At 35.1% G+C, this 20139-nt stretch overlaps 1 protein-coding gene across 1 annotated transcript; it reads left to right on the top strand.

The window, feature by feature from the left end:
• Positions 1-18790: 18790 nt before the first annotated feature.
• Positions 18791-20103, top strand: LOC121989223 (glycine-rich cell wall structural protein-like). The gene is made up of 2 exons (XM_042543123.1): positions 18791-19342; positions 19475-20103. Exons 1-2 carry the CDS (start codon positions 18826-18828, stop codon positions 19903-19905), a joined length of 948 nt encoding a protein of 315 aa, XP_042399057.1. The 5' UTR covers positions 18791-18825; the 3' UTR covers positions 19906-20103.
• Positions 20104-20139: the final 36 nt, after the last annotated feature.

The raw sequence follows: 20139 nt of genomic DNA, 5'->3' as shown, positions 1-20139 counted from the left end.
GCATCATATGCATGGATTATATTTATTGCTTGTGATTACTGTATTTTGGATGTTGCATTTTGACGATTGCATATGATTGATATACATACAGAAGACATGAGATATTTGGTCTGACGACCCTTGTATCTGGATAGAAGGTTCTGGTGAGTACATCTTCTTCTGTTGTTCAATTTTGCATTTCCTATTATCATTCAGAAGACTATACTGCATGATTATTGCTGATAGCTTTATCTTACTATGCATGTCTGATCTATACTTGTTGAGTTCTTGAACTCACTTCGTTGATTATATTCCTATTTAAGGTTGAAGTCGCTTGGAGATCCTGTCCACCAATCTCATGTCATATCGAGCGACCTCTATTGTTATTGCTTTCACTTGTATTATTGATTTTGTACATGTATTGTATTATGTACCTTCTATATGGTTTTCTGGACTTGTGGTGTCCTTTATTTCGGTTATGAACTTGTTGTGTCAAGTCGGGTCGACTCGCAGTTAGTTGTATTATTTTTTTATGTTTTGTTTGTCTTCCGCTATTTTTAATATAGCTGTGTGGGCTGCTTACTATACAACTGCGTGGTTATGTTCTTTTGTTCCAGCCGTATGGGTTGTGTATATAACTACGTGATTGTATTTTATATTCAGTCGTGTGAGCTTTTGTTGGCTTGTGAGTAGCCTTTGGCAATGTATACTGATTTCATTTGTCACTGCTACAGGCGAGGTGCTGTCCGATTTTTCGTCGGATAACTTTACCCTCGGGGCGTGACATCCATTGTCTGGCTTCACTCACTAGGACTTCCACCACCTAGCTTCACTCATTAGGGTTCGACTTCACTCACCATGACTTCCACTACCTAGCTTCACTTACTAGGGTCTGACTTCTCTCACCAGGACTTCCACCACCTAGCTTCGCTCACTAGGACATGACTTCACTCACCAAGACTTCCACCACTTAGCTTCACTCACTAGGGCCCGACTTCACTCACCAGAACTTCCACCACCTGGCTTCACTCACTAGGGTCCGACTTCACTCACCAGGACTTCCACTTTACCTAACCTCCAGTTAGGACTAGTCACTCAGTAGACTTCTCACCTCCCTATCCTTTGGTTATGACTTACCTTTACTAGTCATCTAGTCCTGACTAGACTTCTCTCTTCCAAACATCAAGTCATGTTTAGATCAACCATTGGTCAAACTGACCAAACTTAGGTATATTGTCAAACATTAAAACCTTAAAGGTTGATTGCACCAACAATTAGTAGGTAAACTAACATATTTCCTAGGTTTATAAATTAAACAAATAAATGAAGAAAATTATGTTTATCAACAAAAATATACAAAAGAATTACTTAAAAAATTTAGAATGAAAAATTCTAAAGAAATAAAAACACCAATGGCAACTAACACAACTTTAGATAATGTTCCAATTGAAAAATCAGTAGATCTAAAAAATTATAAGAGTGTCATTGGTAGCCTTTTGTACTTACTACAAGTCGACCTGATATTTTATTTACAATTAGTATGTGTGATAGATATCAAATATGTGTTAAGGAATCTCACCTAACTAATGTATAAAAAATCTTTAAGTGCTTGAAAGACACCAAATATAGGAATTTGGCATCCTAGAATAGCTAATTTTGAACTTCTAGGTTACTCTGACTTTAATCATGTTGGCTGTAAACTAGATCAAAAAAGTACAAGTGGTGGATGTCAACTACTTGGATCATCACTTGTCAGTTGATTTAGTAGAAAACAATACTCTATTGTTTTATCTACTACTGAAACAGAGTACATAGCAATGGGCAAGTGTGTGACACAATTATTATGGATGATACACATTAAAAGATTTTAACTTAGAACATAAAAATATAAAAATCTTTATTAATAATGTAAGTTTAATCAACTTAACTAAGAATCCAATGCATCATTCAAGAACTTAATATATTGAAATTAAACACCAATTCATTAGAGATCATGTCGCCAAAGGAGATATTGAACTCAACTATATTGAGTCCAAGTCAAATCTGATTGACATCTTCACTAAATCACTGTGAGAATATGAATTTAGTAACTTGGGAATGTGCACGATAGACTAGGACTCTTATTATCAAATAAATTTTTAAATATTAGGCTACTCTTATTTGTACTTCTTTAAAAAAAAAAATTCATTTATCTAATGTTTCAAAATTTGTTTTAGCCTTAATCTAGGAAAACCCCTAGAAAGTATGATCCCATAGATCTATGTAACGAACGTCTCACAAACACACTAGGTCTATCTTAATTGTGTATTCAAAAACTTAGAATCATGAAGATGCATAGACCTTTTGCTTGGACTTTAAATGTTTATATCAGTGCATCAACATAAGTCTGGGCGAAAAATATAGCAGTGTATTGAACAAGTTAAATAGTCCTTTTTAAAGTAAAAATCTAACTAAACAAAAGTACTTAACTTGACTAACCAAGTGAAAACTACTATCTTCTGATAGTTAGTTAGTAACTAAAGGTTAGACATTTAAAGATAATTTGTAGATGAATATTTATTTTCAAAATAATATTAGGTTAAGGGGGAGGATATTTCAAAATCATTATTTTTCTTTGGAATTTTTTTTTATATTTTGAAACATATGCCTTTTCAAAATATGTTATAAATTTTATGTTTTCAAAAGTCGTGAAAAACTCTCTTTTGAAATATTGACCTTAATAGCCTTGAAAAATAACTTTAAATTTATAAAATACTTTCAAAACTTGCTTTGAAAATACTTTTATATTTTTCAAATATCTATTTTGAAAATTACTTTGAAAATTTTCTTTGGTAATGCTTTACAAAAATATTTTTAAAATACTTGAAATGTTTTGAAAAGTAATTTCTTTAAGAGTTGCTTTAAAATAATTTGAAGTCTATCTTGAAAGACATTTTCAAAAATACTTTAAAATTTGTTTTAAAAATTACTTTCAAAATTAACTTCCAAAAATTAATTTGAAATACTCTTTTTAAAAAGTTGTCTTGAAAAATTAAACTTTAAAAATTACTTTGCAACACCTCTCTAAAAATTATTTTAAAAAAGTTTTAAAATTTGTTTTGAAAAATAGTTTATAGAATTTTTGCTAAATTTAGCTTTACAAAATAATTTGTTTTTGTAAAATTTAATTTTCAAAATTCTTTGGACATTTTTCTTATCATTAACTGCTCCATGAAATAGACCTGTAAATTTTTATGAAAAACTTTGAAAAATTTGTTGTTTGATATGCCTACTTGTTTACTTACACTTACTTATTTGCATGTTATTTTATGGATGTCAAAGGGGGAAGGTAAGAGTTAAGTAAGAAAAACTAAAAGACAATTCAAAATTTTGAAAATCTTAACCCTAAAATAATCGAGAGAATAAAATAGAAATTGAAGTTACTTAATTTTTCTCTTGAATCATTTTTATTGCTATTTATTTTTTCATATTTTTCAAACTTTAACCTAAGTTGTCATTGAATCAAAAAGGAGGAGATTGTTAGTATAGTTGGCACCAATGATTAAACTTAAGTTTTGATGAATGAGAAGTGGATTAAAGTTAGATTTGTTGTAATCTAATCTTTCTACCAAGTGTGCAGGACTTGACTGGTCTGACACTAGAATGAATCCAACTAGATTTTGAGGACCTGATAGCCAGTGTAGAAGTTAAGATAGGTTAAGGAGTAACTTGATATCTGGCAAAAAAATTCGGCTAGGTATGCGGTGTTGGGACCTTGACGTCCGATAGAGGGGGGGTGAATAGCGTCTCACCCAAATCGTCGCTTCCTACGCTTGTTAGTGCACAGCGAAAATACAAAACAAATCTAACAAATAGAAAGCTAAACCTAGAGGCAATAACCAAGACAATCAAACCTCTAACACGTTTATGTAACGTGGTTCAGAGATCACTTACTCTTACTCCACAGCTGTCCGTAAGGTGGATGATCCCGATCCGTCGGTGGATGACTCCCCGGCAAACTCTGGCTAGCTCACGTATCTCCTTGTGGGTGGAAAAATCTCACCACAACTCTCACAAGAACACTTGAGACGCTAGGGCACAGGTAGACTACTAATAGGAGTTAACCACCTCTATTTTGTCAACCTCAACCAAGCCCCAAGTCTTGGTTATATAGGCCACAGGTTGGAAAATCCCGCCTACCAGTCGACTGCCAAAATCATTAGTCAACTTTCCTATGTGGAAATTCGACCGTTACAACCCAACGGCTAGATAACAGCCCTCTGTTCGCTCCCAATCGACTGCACTAGTCAACTAATGAAACCACCAATCGACTGCTACAATACTGCTACAGTAACGCTACAGTACTGCTACAGTAAACTCTAATCCTAGGATTTCACCCCCGAGTACATTCACTCAGCACTCGTCCTAGCCCGACCAACCTAGACCTAGCATTCTAGCCTCCTCCATCAGCCTTGCGTCCCTCAGATGTCTCCCCATCCTTCACGTCTTTCCTTCTGGAGCTTACATCGGCCTTGTCATTGTTGTCGGGTCTTCCTTTGCCAAGAGGTCGCGCCTCCGGGACTTCATCCATTGCCAAGTCACACTTGGACTTACGTTGCCAAGACTACATGTTTGGACTTACACCACCAAGACTCATCCTTGAACTTTCCTCTTTTGCCAAGATCACACTTGGACTTTCCTTGTTGTACTTGTATCCTACACACACACAATGCATATCAAATATAGCAATAAACCTAACTTAAACCTTTGCCAAACATTAAAACTTAGGGTACCCAGATTTCTCCAACATGCGGGACCTGAGAGCTGGTCGTAGTCTAGTTGAGTTTGCGGACTTGACAACTGGTGGGAAGACCTGGTGGACCGAGGTAGAGTCAAGAGATTCTATATGGTAAGTAAGGTAAGTCATTGGAGAAGAGTGTTCTAGTGAGGACGAGTCTCAATTTGGGACTTTAGGCGCAGGTCTAATTTTGGTCTATTTTAGAAACCTAAATTGAGACAATCACTAGTTTCTGGTCTTGGAAGGACAGGAACTAATTATTATTGCTATCTTATTATTATGCTAACTTTATTTTATAGGTTAGATATTTTGTGTTGGACTAACATATTTTACAGGGTGAAAAGAGTATAAAATATCTCGAATAAATGGTACCCAAGGCACCTTTCATGCGAAGGAAGACGCCTTGAGTTGGGGTGATGGAAGACACCTTTGAGAGCTTAGAAGGCGCTTTCGGTCTAATAAGGTAGAAGGCTTCATCGACCATAAGAGACGGATTTGTGGGGATAAAATCTTGGAGTTAAAGGCGTCTTCCATTGTATTGAAGGTGCCTTCAACGCTCAATAAAAGAAAGTCTCATCCAACGCTTCTACACAACTTATACACAACTCTTCTGCAAGCTTCTACGTGCTCGTCCAATGTTTTGACTGCTCCGACTTCGTCCTGCTACTCTTCTATAACGTTGCTACACTTGACTACTATTGAGGAGTCGTTCAACACCGAACCTGATCTAATCATCTTCGAAAGTGTTGGGTAACGAAAGTTTAATTTTATACTTAATTTGTATAGAAAGGAAAGTGTAGCGTGTTATACTTGTCCTAATTTGTCTATTATATTCATTTCCCTCTTCTGACGGTTCTGAGAAAGGATCATAGTAGATTGCCCATCGATACGGTCCACAGGATCATGAGTCTTGGAGTAAGAGTCATCGAAGGCTCCAAACCAAGTAAAAAATCGTTTGTGTTCTGGTTTTCCTTTTTATCTCTTTCCATCTTTTCCACTGCATACTTGTTTTTCAAAATCGAAGAATAGTCAAGTTTTCAAAACCACATGATTCACCACCCTCCTCCCCTCTCACGTGTGCTATGATCCAACTGTTAGGGTCGATTGATGCTAGAGAGGGGGGTGAATAGCTCGTCGCGCTTCGTTTGTTTGCTTCAATGTTGTTGATATGCAGCGGAAAGACTCGAAACAAGATTCACAACGCTAACACAAGAATTTACTTGGTATTCACCTTAAGAAGATGTGACTAATCTAAGGATTCGATCCTCACTCACTCATCCACTATGAAAACACTCCTTCTTGGTAACTACCAAAGGCAGAGAAGCCTTGTACAACCTCTCAATACAAGAAGAAAGAATAACAAACTTATACAATAACAAATCTTACAAGATTTACAATGAGGAAACCCTAGCTTGCTTCTCCTTCTTGTGTGGAATGCCTCTTAACCTTGGAAGTGCAGCAGCACCTTGCTCCAAGAAGCTTCAAGAACTAGTGTAAATCTATGAGAGATAATCGCAAGAGGTGGAGAGGAAGAAGTGTCGAATCGTTCCGAAGAAGATGACTTTAAACTTGACGCTTCCTTCGAACGGTCACATCCCAATTGATTGACCAATCGATTGGGTAGGCTTGAATCGATCGGTCGATCGATTTAGAGCGCCTCTGTACTCTGCTGGAGAATGCCTGAATCGATCAGCTGATCGATTCAGCCTTTATCGCGATTAGTGGTGCCCAATCCATCGGTTGATCGATTGGGGAAGCTTATGTGCCCGCGATTCAGGCTCTCAATCAATCGACTGATCGATTGAGCCAGCCTTCACTAGAGGCACACCTTCAATCAATCGACTGATCGATTGAACCACAGTTCAATCGACTGATCGATTGAACCACAGTTCAATCGATCGGTTGATCGATTGACTTCCCTTTGCAAGTCTAAGGTCCCCAAATTCAACATCCGGTCAACCGCGACCTATTGGAATTTCTCATGCCTAGCATCCGGTCAACCTTGACCTGCCGGGACTTCTTCGCCAAGTGTCCGGTCAACCCTTTGACCTACTTGGACTTTTCTCCTCATGCTAAGTGTTCGGTCAACCTTGACCCACTTGGACTTACTATCTCATGCCAACTGTCCGGTCCTCCATGACTCACTTGGATTTCCTTCCACCAGATGTTTGGTCACCCTTGACTCATCTGGATTTCTTTGTGCCAAGTATCCAGTCACTCATTTGACCTACTTGGACTTTCTAACACCAGGTGTCCGGTCAACCTTGACTCACCTAGATTTTCACGTGTCTGGCTTCACTCACCCAGTTTTTCCATCTACCTTGCTTCACTCACTAGGACTTTCCATTTGTCTGACTTCACTCACTAGGTCTTTCCATCTGCTTGGCTTCACTCACTAGGATTTTCCCATTACCCAGCTTCACTCACTGGGACTTTCACCTGCCTAGCTTCACTCATAGGTCTTTCACCTGACATCACTCATCAGGATTTTCCAACTGCCTAGCTCCACTCACTAGGTCTTTCACCTGGTTTCACTCACCAGGATTTTCCTTTGCCTAACTTCCAGTTATGACTTTCTTAGTCAAGTATCCAGTCAACGTTGACCTACTTGACTCTTCTTCATATCAAACTAGTCATCCCTTGACCAGGGAGAATTGTTCCAACAATCTCCCCAATCGGGAGATCGTTTCTGCAATATCCATATATTGTCAAACATTAAAATCTAAATATCAAGACTCAAGCTTGAGCTAACTCAAGTTCTGTCAACTTGGTCAACCTTGACCCAAGGGATATTGCACCAACACCAACAACACCGTGTTGCTGATCTTAAGAAATCAGCAATAATGTGTTGTTGACTTAAACTTTGAGAGACCATAATTTTTTACTCAAATTAAACCATGGAATGCACAATATATTAAATCGAAGAACTCTGAATGAGCTTCGACTTGATATATTGTGTGTTTTATGGTTCAAGCTAAATCAAAAGTTATGACCTCTCAAAGTTTATGATTCAACACATTATTACTAATTATTGTTGTTGATCTTTCAAAAATCAGCAATATGTTGTTGCTAATCCTTTGAAGATTAACAACTCGTTGTAGTAGCTACGAAAATGTGGCTACTACAACTATAAATTATATCCTTGAGAGGACATAACTTTTTATTTGTGTTGAGCTATGGAACACATATATCAAATTGAAGATCTCTGAATAAGTTTTGATTGGTTATATTGTGCATCTCATGGTTAAATCCGAATAAAAAGTTATGACCTTTTAAAATTGAACTTGTAGCAGCCACGACTTATAGCTACTACGTGTATGTTGGGTAAACTTTGAGAGGTCATAACTTTTGACTCGGATTGAACTATGGGATGCACAATATATCAAATCAAAGATCTTTGAATGATCTTCGATTTGATATATTGTGTGTTCCGTAGTTCAACTCTAATCAAAAGTTATGACCTCTCAAAGTTATAACTTATAGTTGTAGTAACTATGATTTCATAAAAAAAAAAAAGAAGTAAATCTATTACCTTAACGACCCTCCTAGTATTGGCCCCACAGATATGGAGGAAGGTAAATGCAGGTATACAGGTGTTAACTTTATGGTAGTGTAAACTCAGGTCATCAGTTCCTAAGAATCGACCCCTGACCATTATGCCAGAGATGGCATACGCCCACCTCTGTATTATGCCCTGGAGACAATAACTACGATTTCATAGTTGCTACAACATGCTACTAACCTTAAGAAGAACAACAACAATGTGTTGCTGATATTTTGAAGACCAACAACACAGTCTTTTACAGACCGACAACCATAAGTCAGTTTCGTCCCAAAAGCGGCTGATGGACGTAGAGATGTCTAATTCTTTCCAAACAATGTTATATGCGCTAGACTCAATCTCCTTATTACACCCATGCTATCAAACACCATCGTGATACACTATATTGAGAGCAGTGATTTTTCTTCAACTCGATTCAAGTATGATAAATGATGTCAAAAGTGCATATAAGGGTCGCGATGATCATACTCACTAACCAACATCACAAATGAGTTCTTAGGACTTCCATTTTTTCGAAGACATCAATTTTTTTTTATTTTTTTGAATAGCGTAGGTTGATAAGTAATTTCAAATGAAGACCTATGCACTCATCTAATGCTCCTGAATATATTCACGCCCTTAAATAATAATGTGATACACTATATTGAGAGCAGTAATTTTTTAACTCAATTCAAACATGAGAAATGATATTAAAACATCATTATTAGGGCCACGACTAATTTTCTTAACATATGCATAAACCTCATTAACAATATGTTGATTACTCAACTCTAGTTTTTTTTATCCTTATATTTTATTGTCGTTATTCAAATGTTCTACCTTTTGAAAACAATGTGAAGAATGACATTATCGTGGAATAAATTATGTTATTAAACGTCATGATCTTGTATTAGATTTGAACAGTAACACTAAAAGATTTTTTTATAATTATAATAGTATTAATCATGCTTTATTCATTTTTCTTTTGAATTAATAGAAGCATCTTTAATGAAAGGATATGAAGCAAGAGACATACCAAGGACTATCTGAACTATCTTACCACATAAAATCATCTAAGATACTTAAATGTACTAGAGAATTTGATTTTTCTTTATTGTATGATATGGAGAACTTTGCTCTTCCTAGCCAATATAATCACAATCTTGACTGATTGTAATTTTATGATATGACAGTTGTCTTTAATTAGATTATTTTAGTTGTTGAAATATTATAGTTTGTATATTATAAATTGATATTTGGTATATTATAAAATGATGAATTATTGATGAAATTATATCAAACAACTTATTAATATTATTATCTTAACAAGTGAGTATGATCGTCGTGGCCTCTAATAATGTGTTTTTGATATCATTTCTCATGTTTGAATTGAGTTGGAAAAAAATACTATTCTGAATATAGTATATCACATTATTGTTTGAGAGCATGGATACATTTAGGAACATTATTGTTTGAGGGCATGGATACATTTAGGAGCATTAGACGAGTACATAGATTTTTGTTTAAAATCATTTTGAGTTTTCAAGATCCATCAACCACTTTTGGATGAAACTAGCTGATGGACATTCACTATTCAAACAATTAAAAATTTGATATCTTCATAAAACAGAAGTCCAAGGAACTCATTTGTGATGTCAATCCGTGAATATGATCGTTGTGACCCTTATAATGTTTTTTTGACATTATTTATCATACTTGAATCAAGTTGAATAAAACTTGTTTCGTTGCTCTCAATATAGTGTATTGTGATGTGTTTGACGGCATGGGTGTAATAAGGAGACTGAGTCAAGCACACAAGATTTATTTGAAGTGAATTAGACATCTCTAGATCCATCAGCCACTTTTGAGACTAAACTGACTGATGGTTGTTGGACTACAGAAGACTGTGTTGCTGGTCTTTAGAAGATCGATAACACATTGTTGCTGGTCTTTTGAAAATCAGCAACACGTTATAGCGTCTATGAAATTATAGCGGCTACAACTACAAGTAATAATTTTGAGAGGTCTTAACTTTTGATTCAGGTTAAACTACGAAACGACCAATATATCAAATTGAAGCTCATTCAAAGATTCGATTTAATATATTATGCATCTCATGATTCAATCTGAATCAAAAGTTATGACTTCTTAATATTTACCTAGCATACACATTGTGCCAGCTACGAAACCGTAGTTGTTATAACTACAAGTTTAACTTTAAAATATCATAACTTTTGATTTAAATTAAACCATGGGAGGAACAATATATCAAATAGAAAATCTTTGAACAACCTTCAATTTGATATATTGTGTGTTTCGTAGTTTAACTTGTAGTTATACAGCTATAAAATCTTAGTTGTTACAACGTATTGTTAATCTTCAGAAGACTAGCAACAAAGTATTGTTGATCTTCTGAAGACCAACAACACAGTCTTCTACAAACAAACAACCATCAATCGATTTCGTTCCAAAAGTGATTAATGGACCTAAAGATGTCTTATTCACTCCAAACAAAACCCTATGTTCTAGGCTCAGTATCCTTATTGCACCCATGTTGTCAAACGCCATCGTTATAAACTATATTGAGAATGACGATTTTTTCAATTCGATTCAAGCATGATAAATCTTTTCATACGAAGACCAACAATAACATTGTTGCTAATTTAAACATTGAGTTATCATAACTTTTGACTGGAATTAAGCCATGAAACATACAATATATCAAATCGAATCTCATTTAGAGATCTTCAATTTGATTTATTATGCGTCTCGAGGTTTATTCTGATTCAAAAGTTATGGTATTTCAAAGTTTAAGTCAGCAATATATTTTTGTTGATTTTCTAAAATTCAGCAACACGTTGTTGCTGACTTAAACTTTTAGTGACCATAATTTTTGATCGGAATTGAACTATGGGATGCACAATATATTAAATTAAAACTCATTCAGAGATCTTTGATTTGATATATTATGCGTTTGTGATTCAATCTAGGTCAAAAATTATGATCTCTCAAAGTTAAGTCAGCAATACAAAGATTAGTAACATGTTGCTGGTTTCTAAGGATTAGCAACACATTATTGATAGTTTCTTAAGATCAGCAACACAAAGACTAACAATAACGATGTTGCTTTCTTAAATTTTAAGAGATCATAAATTTTGACTGGGATTGAACCACGGGACATATAATATATCAAATCGAAACTCACTCATAGATCTTCAATTTGATATATTGTATGTCCCATATTTCAATTCGAGTCAAAAGTTAAGGTTTATCAAAGTTTAAGTCAGCAACACGTTATTACCAATTTCTTAAAATCAGGAACGCGTTGTTGCTAGTTTCTTTAGATCAACAACACGAAGACAAACAACAATGTTGTTTCTCAATTAAACTTTAAGAGACTATAACTTTTAATTATAATTGAACCATGGGACACACAATATATCAAATCGAAACTCATTCAGAGATCTTTGATTTGATATATTACGTGTCACATGGTTCAATCCAAATCAAAAGTTATGATCACTCAAGAAATGAAGTTGGAAGCTCACTATAAATGGTATGACAATGATACTCACTATCGGGCACCATAAATAAATAGAATTTCCCAATGTAAGACAAAATTAAAATTTTATTTTTAGAATGTCTTAGATCCAAATGACTAAAAAAAACTTAATAAAAAATAATTGTCATGTTATAAATAGCATCAATTTACAATTGTCATACCATAAAATTACAATAACAATAGCGACAATAGTTTTATTGAATTTTACAACAACACACATTACAACAACACACAAAAAGAGTAGAGTAGTTTAGACAAAGCAACAATTAGATTTATATATCAATAACAATTATATAGACAACAATAATAATAAAATATTTTGAATATTTCTTTTCAAGATATATAGCAAACTAGCATGTTTGTGATAATATTAGCTAGAAAGAAAAAAAAAATCTTCATATCATCCAATAAAAAAATTAAATTCTCCAGTCTTTTCAAGTATCCTAGATGATTCTCTATAGTAAAATAGTTCAAGTGGTCCTTACTGATTCAACAATTAAAGATCAGATCTAGAAATATAGAAAGAAAGATAATAAAAGCATAAAAAAGTTAGAAATAACTTACTAGAAAAATTCATAATCAATACAAGTAAAACTCAAAAAATAGAAAATAGAATGCTAATTCACGTATGAAAAATTAATTATTTTCTTTATTATGAATATCATAATAGATAATTTTTTAAAAAAATTACATAATTTTTAAGTAAGATAAATGGAATTTATTACCATACATGTTAAATTACCGATACATCATTACTCATGAAGAACAAGTGACATGCACTCATAGTTTAAATTTAGCCTGCATACTATTAAGTATGTTTGATCAAATGTATACATAGTCTTATTTTTTCCTTTAAAAAATCTAATCTTCTCTCCATTCTCCTTCATTTCTGTCTCCACAAGTTTCCTCTATCATCATTTGCCTTGTCATTTTATCAAACAACTACTGGTAAAAAAAATAAAACCACCCTAAAACACACAAAGTTCAAATCTATAATCCGAAATAAAAAACTTACTGCACCACAGAAGATGCACTGACACTCTTGTGTCTGGAGTCACCCGCTGGCAAAGAATCGATGAAGTGAGTCTCATCCTCTGGAAGTGCTCATTTTTCTCCTCTCATGATCGACTTCTCCAACTCGTTGGGTGTTACCTCTAAGAATAACAAGAAACTCAAAAAAAAAATCAAATGCTGAAAAATAAAAATAATAAAAATGCAACGCAACGACACAGGAATCATGAAAAGATGGCAAATGGAGTTTGGATAGAATGTTGAGGAAAGATTAATGACAATAAAAAAATAGTTATCAAAAATAATCTCGAATTGATTTTAATTAATTAAGATTTATCATATTTAATATAGATATTTCACTGTGCACCAATCTTCAACTGTTGTTATTTTTCTCTTTCTTTCTAATTTTCTTCTCCCATAATCTCACGTTCCTTCCTCTTTTCTTCTAGCCAACCACCACGCAAGTCTTCCTCTTCTCCTTCCTCTATTCCAGCCAACAGCCTTCTTCTCTTTTTCCAGCAATTTGATCAACTACCCTCCTTTCCGGCAATTTGTCACCCCAGAGCCCCTTTTAAAATCTACTGAGTTGGCCACCACAAATTAGTAAAAAACTCAACATTGATTTCAAACTGTCGTCAATTTGGCGTGTCTCTTTGTGCTGCGAGGCGGAGGTAAAGGGGCGACGATGAACAACCGTCATTGGTGCTTCAACGATAGAGGAAGCGGAGATGAAAGAGGAGGGATGAAAGCAAAAAATTTAAAAAAATGAAGAGGAGTATTATGGGAAGGGATACGTGATTTGGTCAATTTCAAAATAGTTACTCTTTTTGGGTAATATACAAAACTAGGTACATGGTTTGATAAATCATCGTTATATATATATAGTTTGATAACCACCCATGTGCACCTAAATAACGCGAGTGAGTCTAGACGCTTAGAAATTATCTGGACACCCGAGTGAGTCGGAGTCGGAGCATCCCAATAACTTTCGGATGCCCTAACTCTCAATCGGCGGAGGTACTCACGAACCGCACACGACGTATCAAATATATATATTTCCCTTTAGGATCAAACTTAAAATCCTTTTAACAGAAGCATTGTTAATTGATTTTATTAAGCTGTCGTGCTGAGGTGTGGTGGGCAAATTAATAATAATAATAATAATAGTAATAATGAGTTTCTCTTCTTTAGGGCTGTAAATGAACCAAGCATTCGTGAACAAGTTTGGTGTTCGGCTTGGTAAGAGTTTGTTTATGTTCGTTCAATATACATAAGATTAATTAAACAAACAAGCTTGAACACATATGTATTCAGCTTGTTAACGTTCGTGAACAACGTTCATGAACAATGTTCGTGAACAACGTTCGTGAACAACGTTCGTGAATAATATTCGTGAAGAATGTTCACGAAACATATTTATTAATAAAACTCTTTTCAATATGCTAAATAAAAAATAAAATAAATAAATAAATTTAAATTATCAATTTTAATAATCAATCAAACAATTAAAAGCTTCAAACAATCAAACAAACTTGAATTGAGAGATTGATAACATCTAAACGAACCAAGCTCGAACCAAGCTCAAGCCAAGCTCGAATTGAGAGCTTGATAACATCTAAATGAACCAAGCTCAAGCTCATAGAAAATAAACCAAGCCAAGCTTGAACACTCATTTCAAAAGCTTGGTTCATTTTAAGCTTGGCTCAGTTCGGCTCGGTTATCTTATCAAATAAGCTTAAACACCCCAAAATTCGGCTCAACTCGGCTCATTTACAGCCCTACTCTTCTTCTCTTATTATTTTTATTTATTTGAATGATGATTTATTTTCTGATAAAGAACTAAAAAAACTTAAATGGTGATCCAGTTGTAATGCAATGAAATGTATTGACCAATACTTTGCTACGTCGAACATGTGATGAATTAAATGCATTTGAATGCTCCCTTCCATCATATTTTCAGTTAAATTGTTTGGTCAATTCTAAAATGTCGAGTTCAATTCCTCGAGTCTTTAGTAAATCAAATATTTATAGTCAATATGCCAATCTTACATTGTGTATCCATCTTCAATACTGTGTCGTTTGAATATATAAAGATTCAAGTTTATCTTCATGATTAGAAACTAATTTAAATTATTTCTCCTCCATATGTGTTTTCACTTTATGTATAAGATTATGTCCTCTCGGATGGGTCTAGTGACTAACGTATGAAGTATTGTCACAATGAGATCTGAAGTTCGAATCTCGGTAAAGTCGAGGTAAATGTCTCCCTTATGTGCTAGTTACTATTCCAAATGCTAGTAGTCGTCCGTGATTTACCTCCTTTGTATTGATCTTGGAACGGGTTGGCGGGGGCGTTGGGCAAATATATTTATCTTTTGCCACAACTTTATGTATAAAATTTACGACTTAATTATGATGTAGGATAGAGAATTTATTTTCAATAAACAATAGATCTAAGAATATTAACTATTTGAATGAGCCTCTATTAATATTTTATGATGAATCGATTATTTCTAAAAAAAATAAGCAATTCGAATAATTGGATATCTAAATTTAACAAACACACACACAAAATATCTAAAGTTGACATAAAATAAAGCAATGATCAACCCAAGTTTGTTTTTCTTTTGCAAGTGAAGGAGAAGAAAAAGGTTTTATACAATTAGTAAATAAACTAAGTAATTGATATAATTTATTTGTTTTCATTTCACTCAAGTAGATAATAAAGATGGCATAGAAAAGACTACAAATATTTAAATCTATTTATTTTTATTCTCTTTTTCCCTAACATTTCATGTGAAAGATAAAGAATATAATAAAAAAATATCTATAACAATTAATTCATGCATGTGGATAAAGTTATTTGTGTGCAAGTGCAACTATAGGAAACTCGAGCTGGCTAGCAGATCAGACTAATTAGCTAATTGCATTAAATAGGTTGGTGGTTGTTGGGGGTGGTAATTATATATGTACATGAATACTTCATTTTTAATAACAGATAATTAAATCATTTAAAAACTTATATATATATATATATACATGGGATGTGTATATGGGGTGTGCACCAAGAAGTGAACATGATAACAAGCCTTATATTGCTCCCTCTCGGACTCGATCCCAGTATCCGATGAGTAGGTGGGACATTTGAAAATAATCTGAGCATATCACAATTATATCGATACCGGTTGATCTTGGGACGGGTTGACAGGGTGCTGGGACGAACGTATTCATCTTTTACCATAATATCACAACTATATCAAAATATAATAAAAATCTTCTTATTTTCTATCGTGTTGCCAACAACGCAATGATGTCCGGCTCAAGGCATAGGTCATTAAGGCCAATGTCTAGGGTTCTAATAATATTAGGGTCCATTATTATTAAAAGAAATTTAAATAGATTTAATGATTAAAATTTGTATTCAATAGAACAATATGCATCATGAGCATGTAATGTTTTGATTTTGCCACAAATGGACGCTCAAAATGTATGTCATTTAAAGTCATTTATTGTAGCTCCACGTTTAGATTTTACTCCATGTTTTGATTAACCCAATTTTATTTCCGCTCCAGCACTCATCAATTAATTTCAAATTTCAATGGCAACTATCAATTAATTACATATTAATTATAATTATTATATTCTCTAGTTCTAAAATTCAATCTAGAGCTAAATATAAGATCAAATTTTATTTTGTTCATCCCATTTTATATTAATTGATGATCTCGTAACTTCATTGACTCATTTTCTGTTTTATATTTTTTTTTCCTGATTCTCTATTATCTAAGAAGACATCCTTTCCCTCCCTCACTTGGTAATATTTTTTTTAGTCTTTTATTCTTTCTTGAAATATTATTTATTATTCTATATAAATGATAAATTATGGATGGAATAGATTATGTATCTAAACATAGATGGAAAAATAAATTATTAACAATTAGATGTAATTTTTTTTCCTATTTTTCTTTTTTCGGTGCAAGCAAATTACTATCATCATAAATATGATTTATGCATTTAAAAATTATAAGATATGATTCATATATTTTTTAAATACTTTTTAAATGCACTTATATGATTTATTATATACTTTTTAAGTATTGATTTATTATATACGGCTTAAATTAATGGATTGAAATCAAAATTAATATTTTTTTATTTTCTTATTATTTTTGTGCAAGTAATAGTCGAACTAAATTTAATAATAATTTTACATTTCAAAAGTTAGAAAACTAAATTTTATATAAAAATTTATTTTAAAATTAATATTTTATTTTAAAAAAAAATTAAACATGTCGTTTTCAATCCCAAGTCCGAAAAAAAATTGAGGAAAAATTTTAATTTATTTAAATTTCTTTTAAAATTGTTAAAGGTCTAAAAAAAATTTGACTAGGACATCATGAAACCTTAAGACGGCCCTAACGCAATCTAACACTGTTCTTGCTTGACTTGACATATGATCAAGTTATAACTCATGGATCTTTGCTTGGAATGAAATGAGACTCATGAGGCTCTCTTTTGTTGTTTTTGGTATTTGTTTTTGTAAAGTTTGCTTATCAGGGAGAAAATCTTAATTTCTCTATTAACTAAAAACTATAAGGGTGGATTTGGTGACGTGGACATTTTTATTTATTTATATTTTTATTTATAATGCAGGCATCCGATTAATTCTGAAGACTATCTAGACCTCATATAAATTTTCCATTGATGGTTAAAGATCAACCATGTCAGCACTGTAGTAAACCATCTACAGTTGAACCGTGGTCTTTAGTGTCCTTGTAGGATTGTCCAACCCCGATACTTTTTATTATTTCCAGGGGTATCAGAGAACTCTATTACATGCTCACGTTGCTCCTTGCCGACACGTGGACGAGTTTAGTTGAGATATACGTGTGGCATTCAATGTCCCTCGTGGCGTACCATCAGTCTTTGACTAGTTTTGGTGACTTTTTTTTAGTCTCATTGAATGTGAAACCGAGAAAAAGGGCAGGATCATTATGAATTTGATTCTGATTTAGTGCATTCAAAATTAGGTCATATTACAAATAAATAAATAACATAGGAATTTAACTCGAATCATTTTGATCAGTCTATTGGATGCCACCACATGCATGGTAGATTCTTTATCTTATCAAATCCAATTCTTTCTTAATCTAATTAACCTATACTTCTCCTTAAATATGGATGTATAAACAACAAATCAAAAACAAAAAGAGAATTTTATTTTGTAAAATATTTAGGTACAATAGAAGGGGTATTCTTCAAGTATTCATATAAGTTATTTTATTTAAATATTTTATCTTAAATTTTAGATAAAATAGTTTTTAAAAAAATTGCATCTATTATTTTATTTATTCTTTAAATTTTAGATATTTAAATAATAATTCTTTAAATTTAAAAAATAGATTTCATTTAAAGGAGAGAGAATAAATAGAAAAATTGATATATAATATAATAAAAAAAATATTCAACCTGATGATAAAATGTTAACTATAATTTATCGATTTATATTTTATTACAAATTGAACAATATCTTCAATTGATAAAATTGATGTGCTGGCTGTCTATATATAATCAGACTAAGAATAAATATAATATAATATAATATAATTCGTTAATGATTTTTCGTTGTTAACAAGCTAGTTAGTTAAAAATATAGGCGAGTGAGAGAGAGATGTACATAAGTCTTAGTTAGTTAAAAGGCAGAAAGAGGATTGGAAGAGGATCGGATCGGATCGGATCGGATGGGATCCGACAAAGAAAAGACGGAGATCCAATTTGGGTTGGATCTCAAAAATCAAATTTCCCCAACTACCTCATTTATTGATTGGTTTATCTTTTAATTAATTAATTTATTTATTTTATTGATATATCTTTGTTATCGACCTTGTATTTATAGGCGTGTCCTTTGTCCTTCGGCAGCAGAGCTCAAGCAGTGCGTTTACTAGTGACTGCCTCATGGAGATGGGGAGGAGGAGTCTTCACGGCGTCGGTATCGCAATAATGGTGCTGGTGGCGGTGGTCGGCCTCGCCCAAGGTCGCCACCTCGACCACACTGAGCGCTTACTCCTCGGCGGAGGCTTTGGCGGCGGAGCTGGCGGTGGTCTCGGTGGTGGCGGTGGTGCCGGAGGTGGGCTTGGTGGAGGCGCTGGCGGAGGACTCGGTGGTGGCGGTGGTGCCGGAGGTGGGCTTGGTGGAGGTGCTGGCGGAGGACTCGGTGGAGGAGCTGGAGGAGGTCTTGGCGGCGGCCTTGGCGGAGGTGCCGGCGGTGGACTTGGTGGGGGAGCAGGCGGAGGTCTTGGTGGAGGTGCTGGAGGTGGACTCGGTGGTGGAGCTGGAGGAGGTCTTGGCGGCGGATCTGGCGGTGGTCTTGGTGGCGGCGGAGGCGCCGGAGGTGGGTTTGGCGGAGGCGCCGGAGGTGGTGCTGGTGGTGGACTTGGTGGTGGAGCCGGTGGAGGTTTCGGCGGAGGCAAAGGTGGTGGGCTAGGCGGCGGAGCTGGAGGAGGCGCCGGAGGCGGGTTTGGAGGAGGCGCCGGCGGTGGTGCTGGAGGTGGACTTGGTGGCGGAGCTGGTGGAGGTTTTGGCGGAGGCAAAGGTGGTGGGCTAGGTGGTGGAGCTGGAGGAGGCGCCGGAGGCGGGTTTGGAGGAGGCGCCGGCGGTGGTGCTGGAGGTGGACTTGGTGGCGGAGCTGGTGGAGGTTTTGGCGGAGGTAAAGGTGGTGGGCTAGGCGGCGGAGCTGGAGGAGGCGCCGGAGGTGGTTTTGGAGGAGGCGCCGGCGGTGGTGCTGGAGGTGGACTTGGTGGTGGAGCAGGTGGAGGTTTTGGAGGAGGCAAAGGTGGTGGGCTAGGCGGCGGAGCTGGAGGAGGCGGCGGAGGTGGTTTTGGAGGAGGTGCTGGCGGCGGTGCCGGAGGTGGACTTGGTGGTGGTGGTGGCCTCGGTGGAGGAGGTGGTGGAGGATTCGGAGGCGGTGGAGGTGTGGGTGGTGGATTCGGCGGTGGCGCTGGAGGCGGCGGTGGATTTGGCGGCGGAGGATTCTAGTTAATCACATATTAAACAGTTAATTTGGTGACTAGGAAAGCTTAATTGAGTGATCTGTGTGCTGGTTTGAATCGCGTGCATTAATTATGTGTTAATTAATCCCCAATAAAGTAAGCTCTATTGTATTAATGAAAATGTAATATCTATAATGATAATTCCATTGTTTGGGCCAAAGATGATCATATTATGATCATCCAACACTCCGCCAACCCGTCCAACACTAATAAACAAGAT

This window comes from Zingiber officinale, chromosome 6B (assembly GCF_018446385.1).
Source record: "Zingiber officinale cultivar Zhangliang chromosome 6B, Zo_v1.1, whole genome shotgun sequence".
Lineage (NCBI taxonomy): Eukaryota > Viridiplantae > Streptophyta > Magnoliopsida > Zingiberales > Zingiberaceae > Zingiber > Zingiber officinale.
This window is presented reverse-complemented; position numbering and strand designations above follow the sequence as displayed.

Excerpts from the sequence above, each read along its gene's own strand:
- LOC121989223 (XM_042543123.1), top strand. The coding sequence starts at position 18,826 with ATGGAGATGGGGAGGAGGAGTCTTCACGGCGTCGGTATCGCAATAATG. Across the intron at positions 19,343-19,474 it reads AGGTTTCGGCGGAGGCAAAG|GTGGTGGAGCTGGAGGAGGC; the intron begins GTGGTGGGCTAG and ends GTGGTGGGCTAG.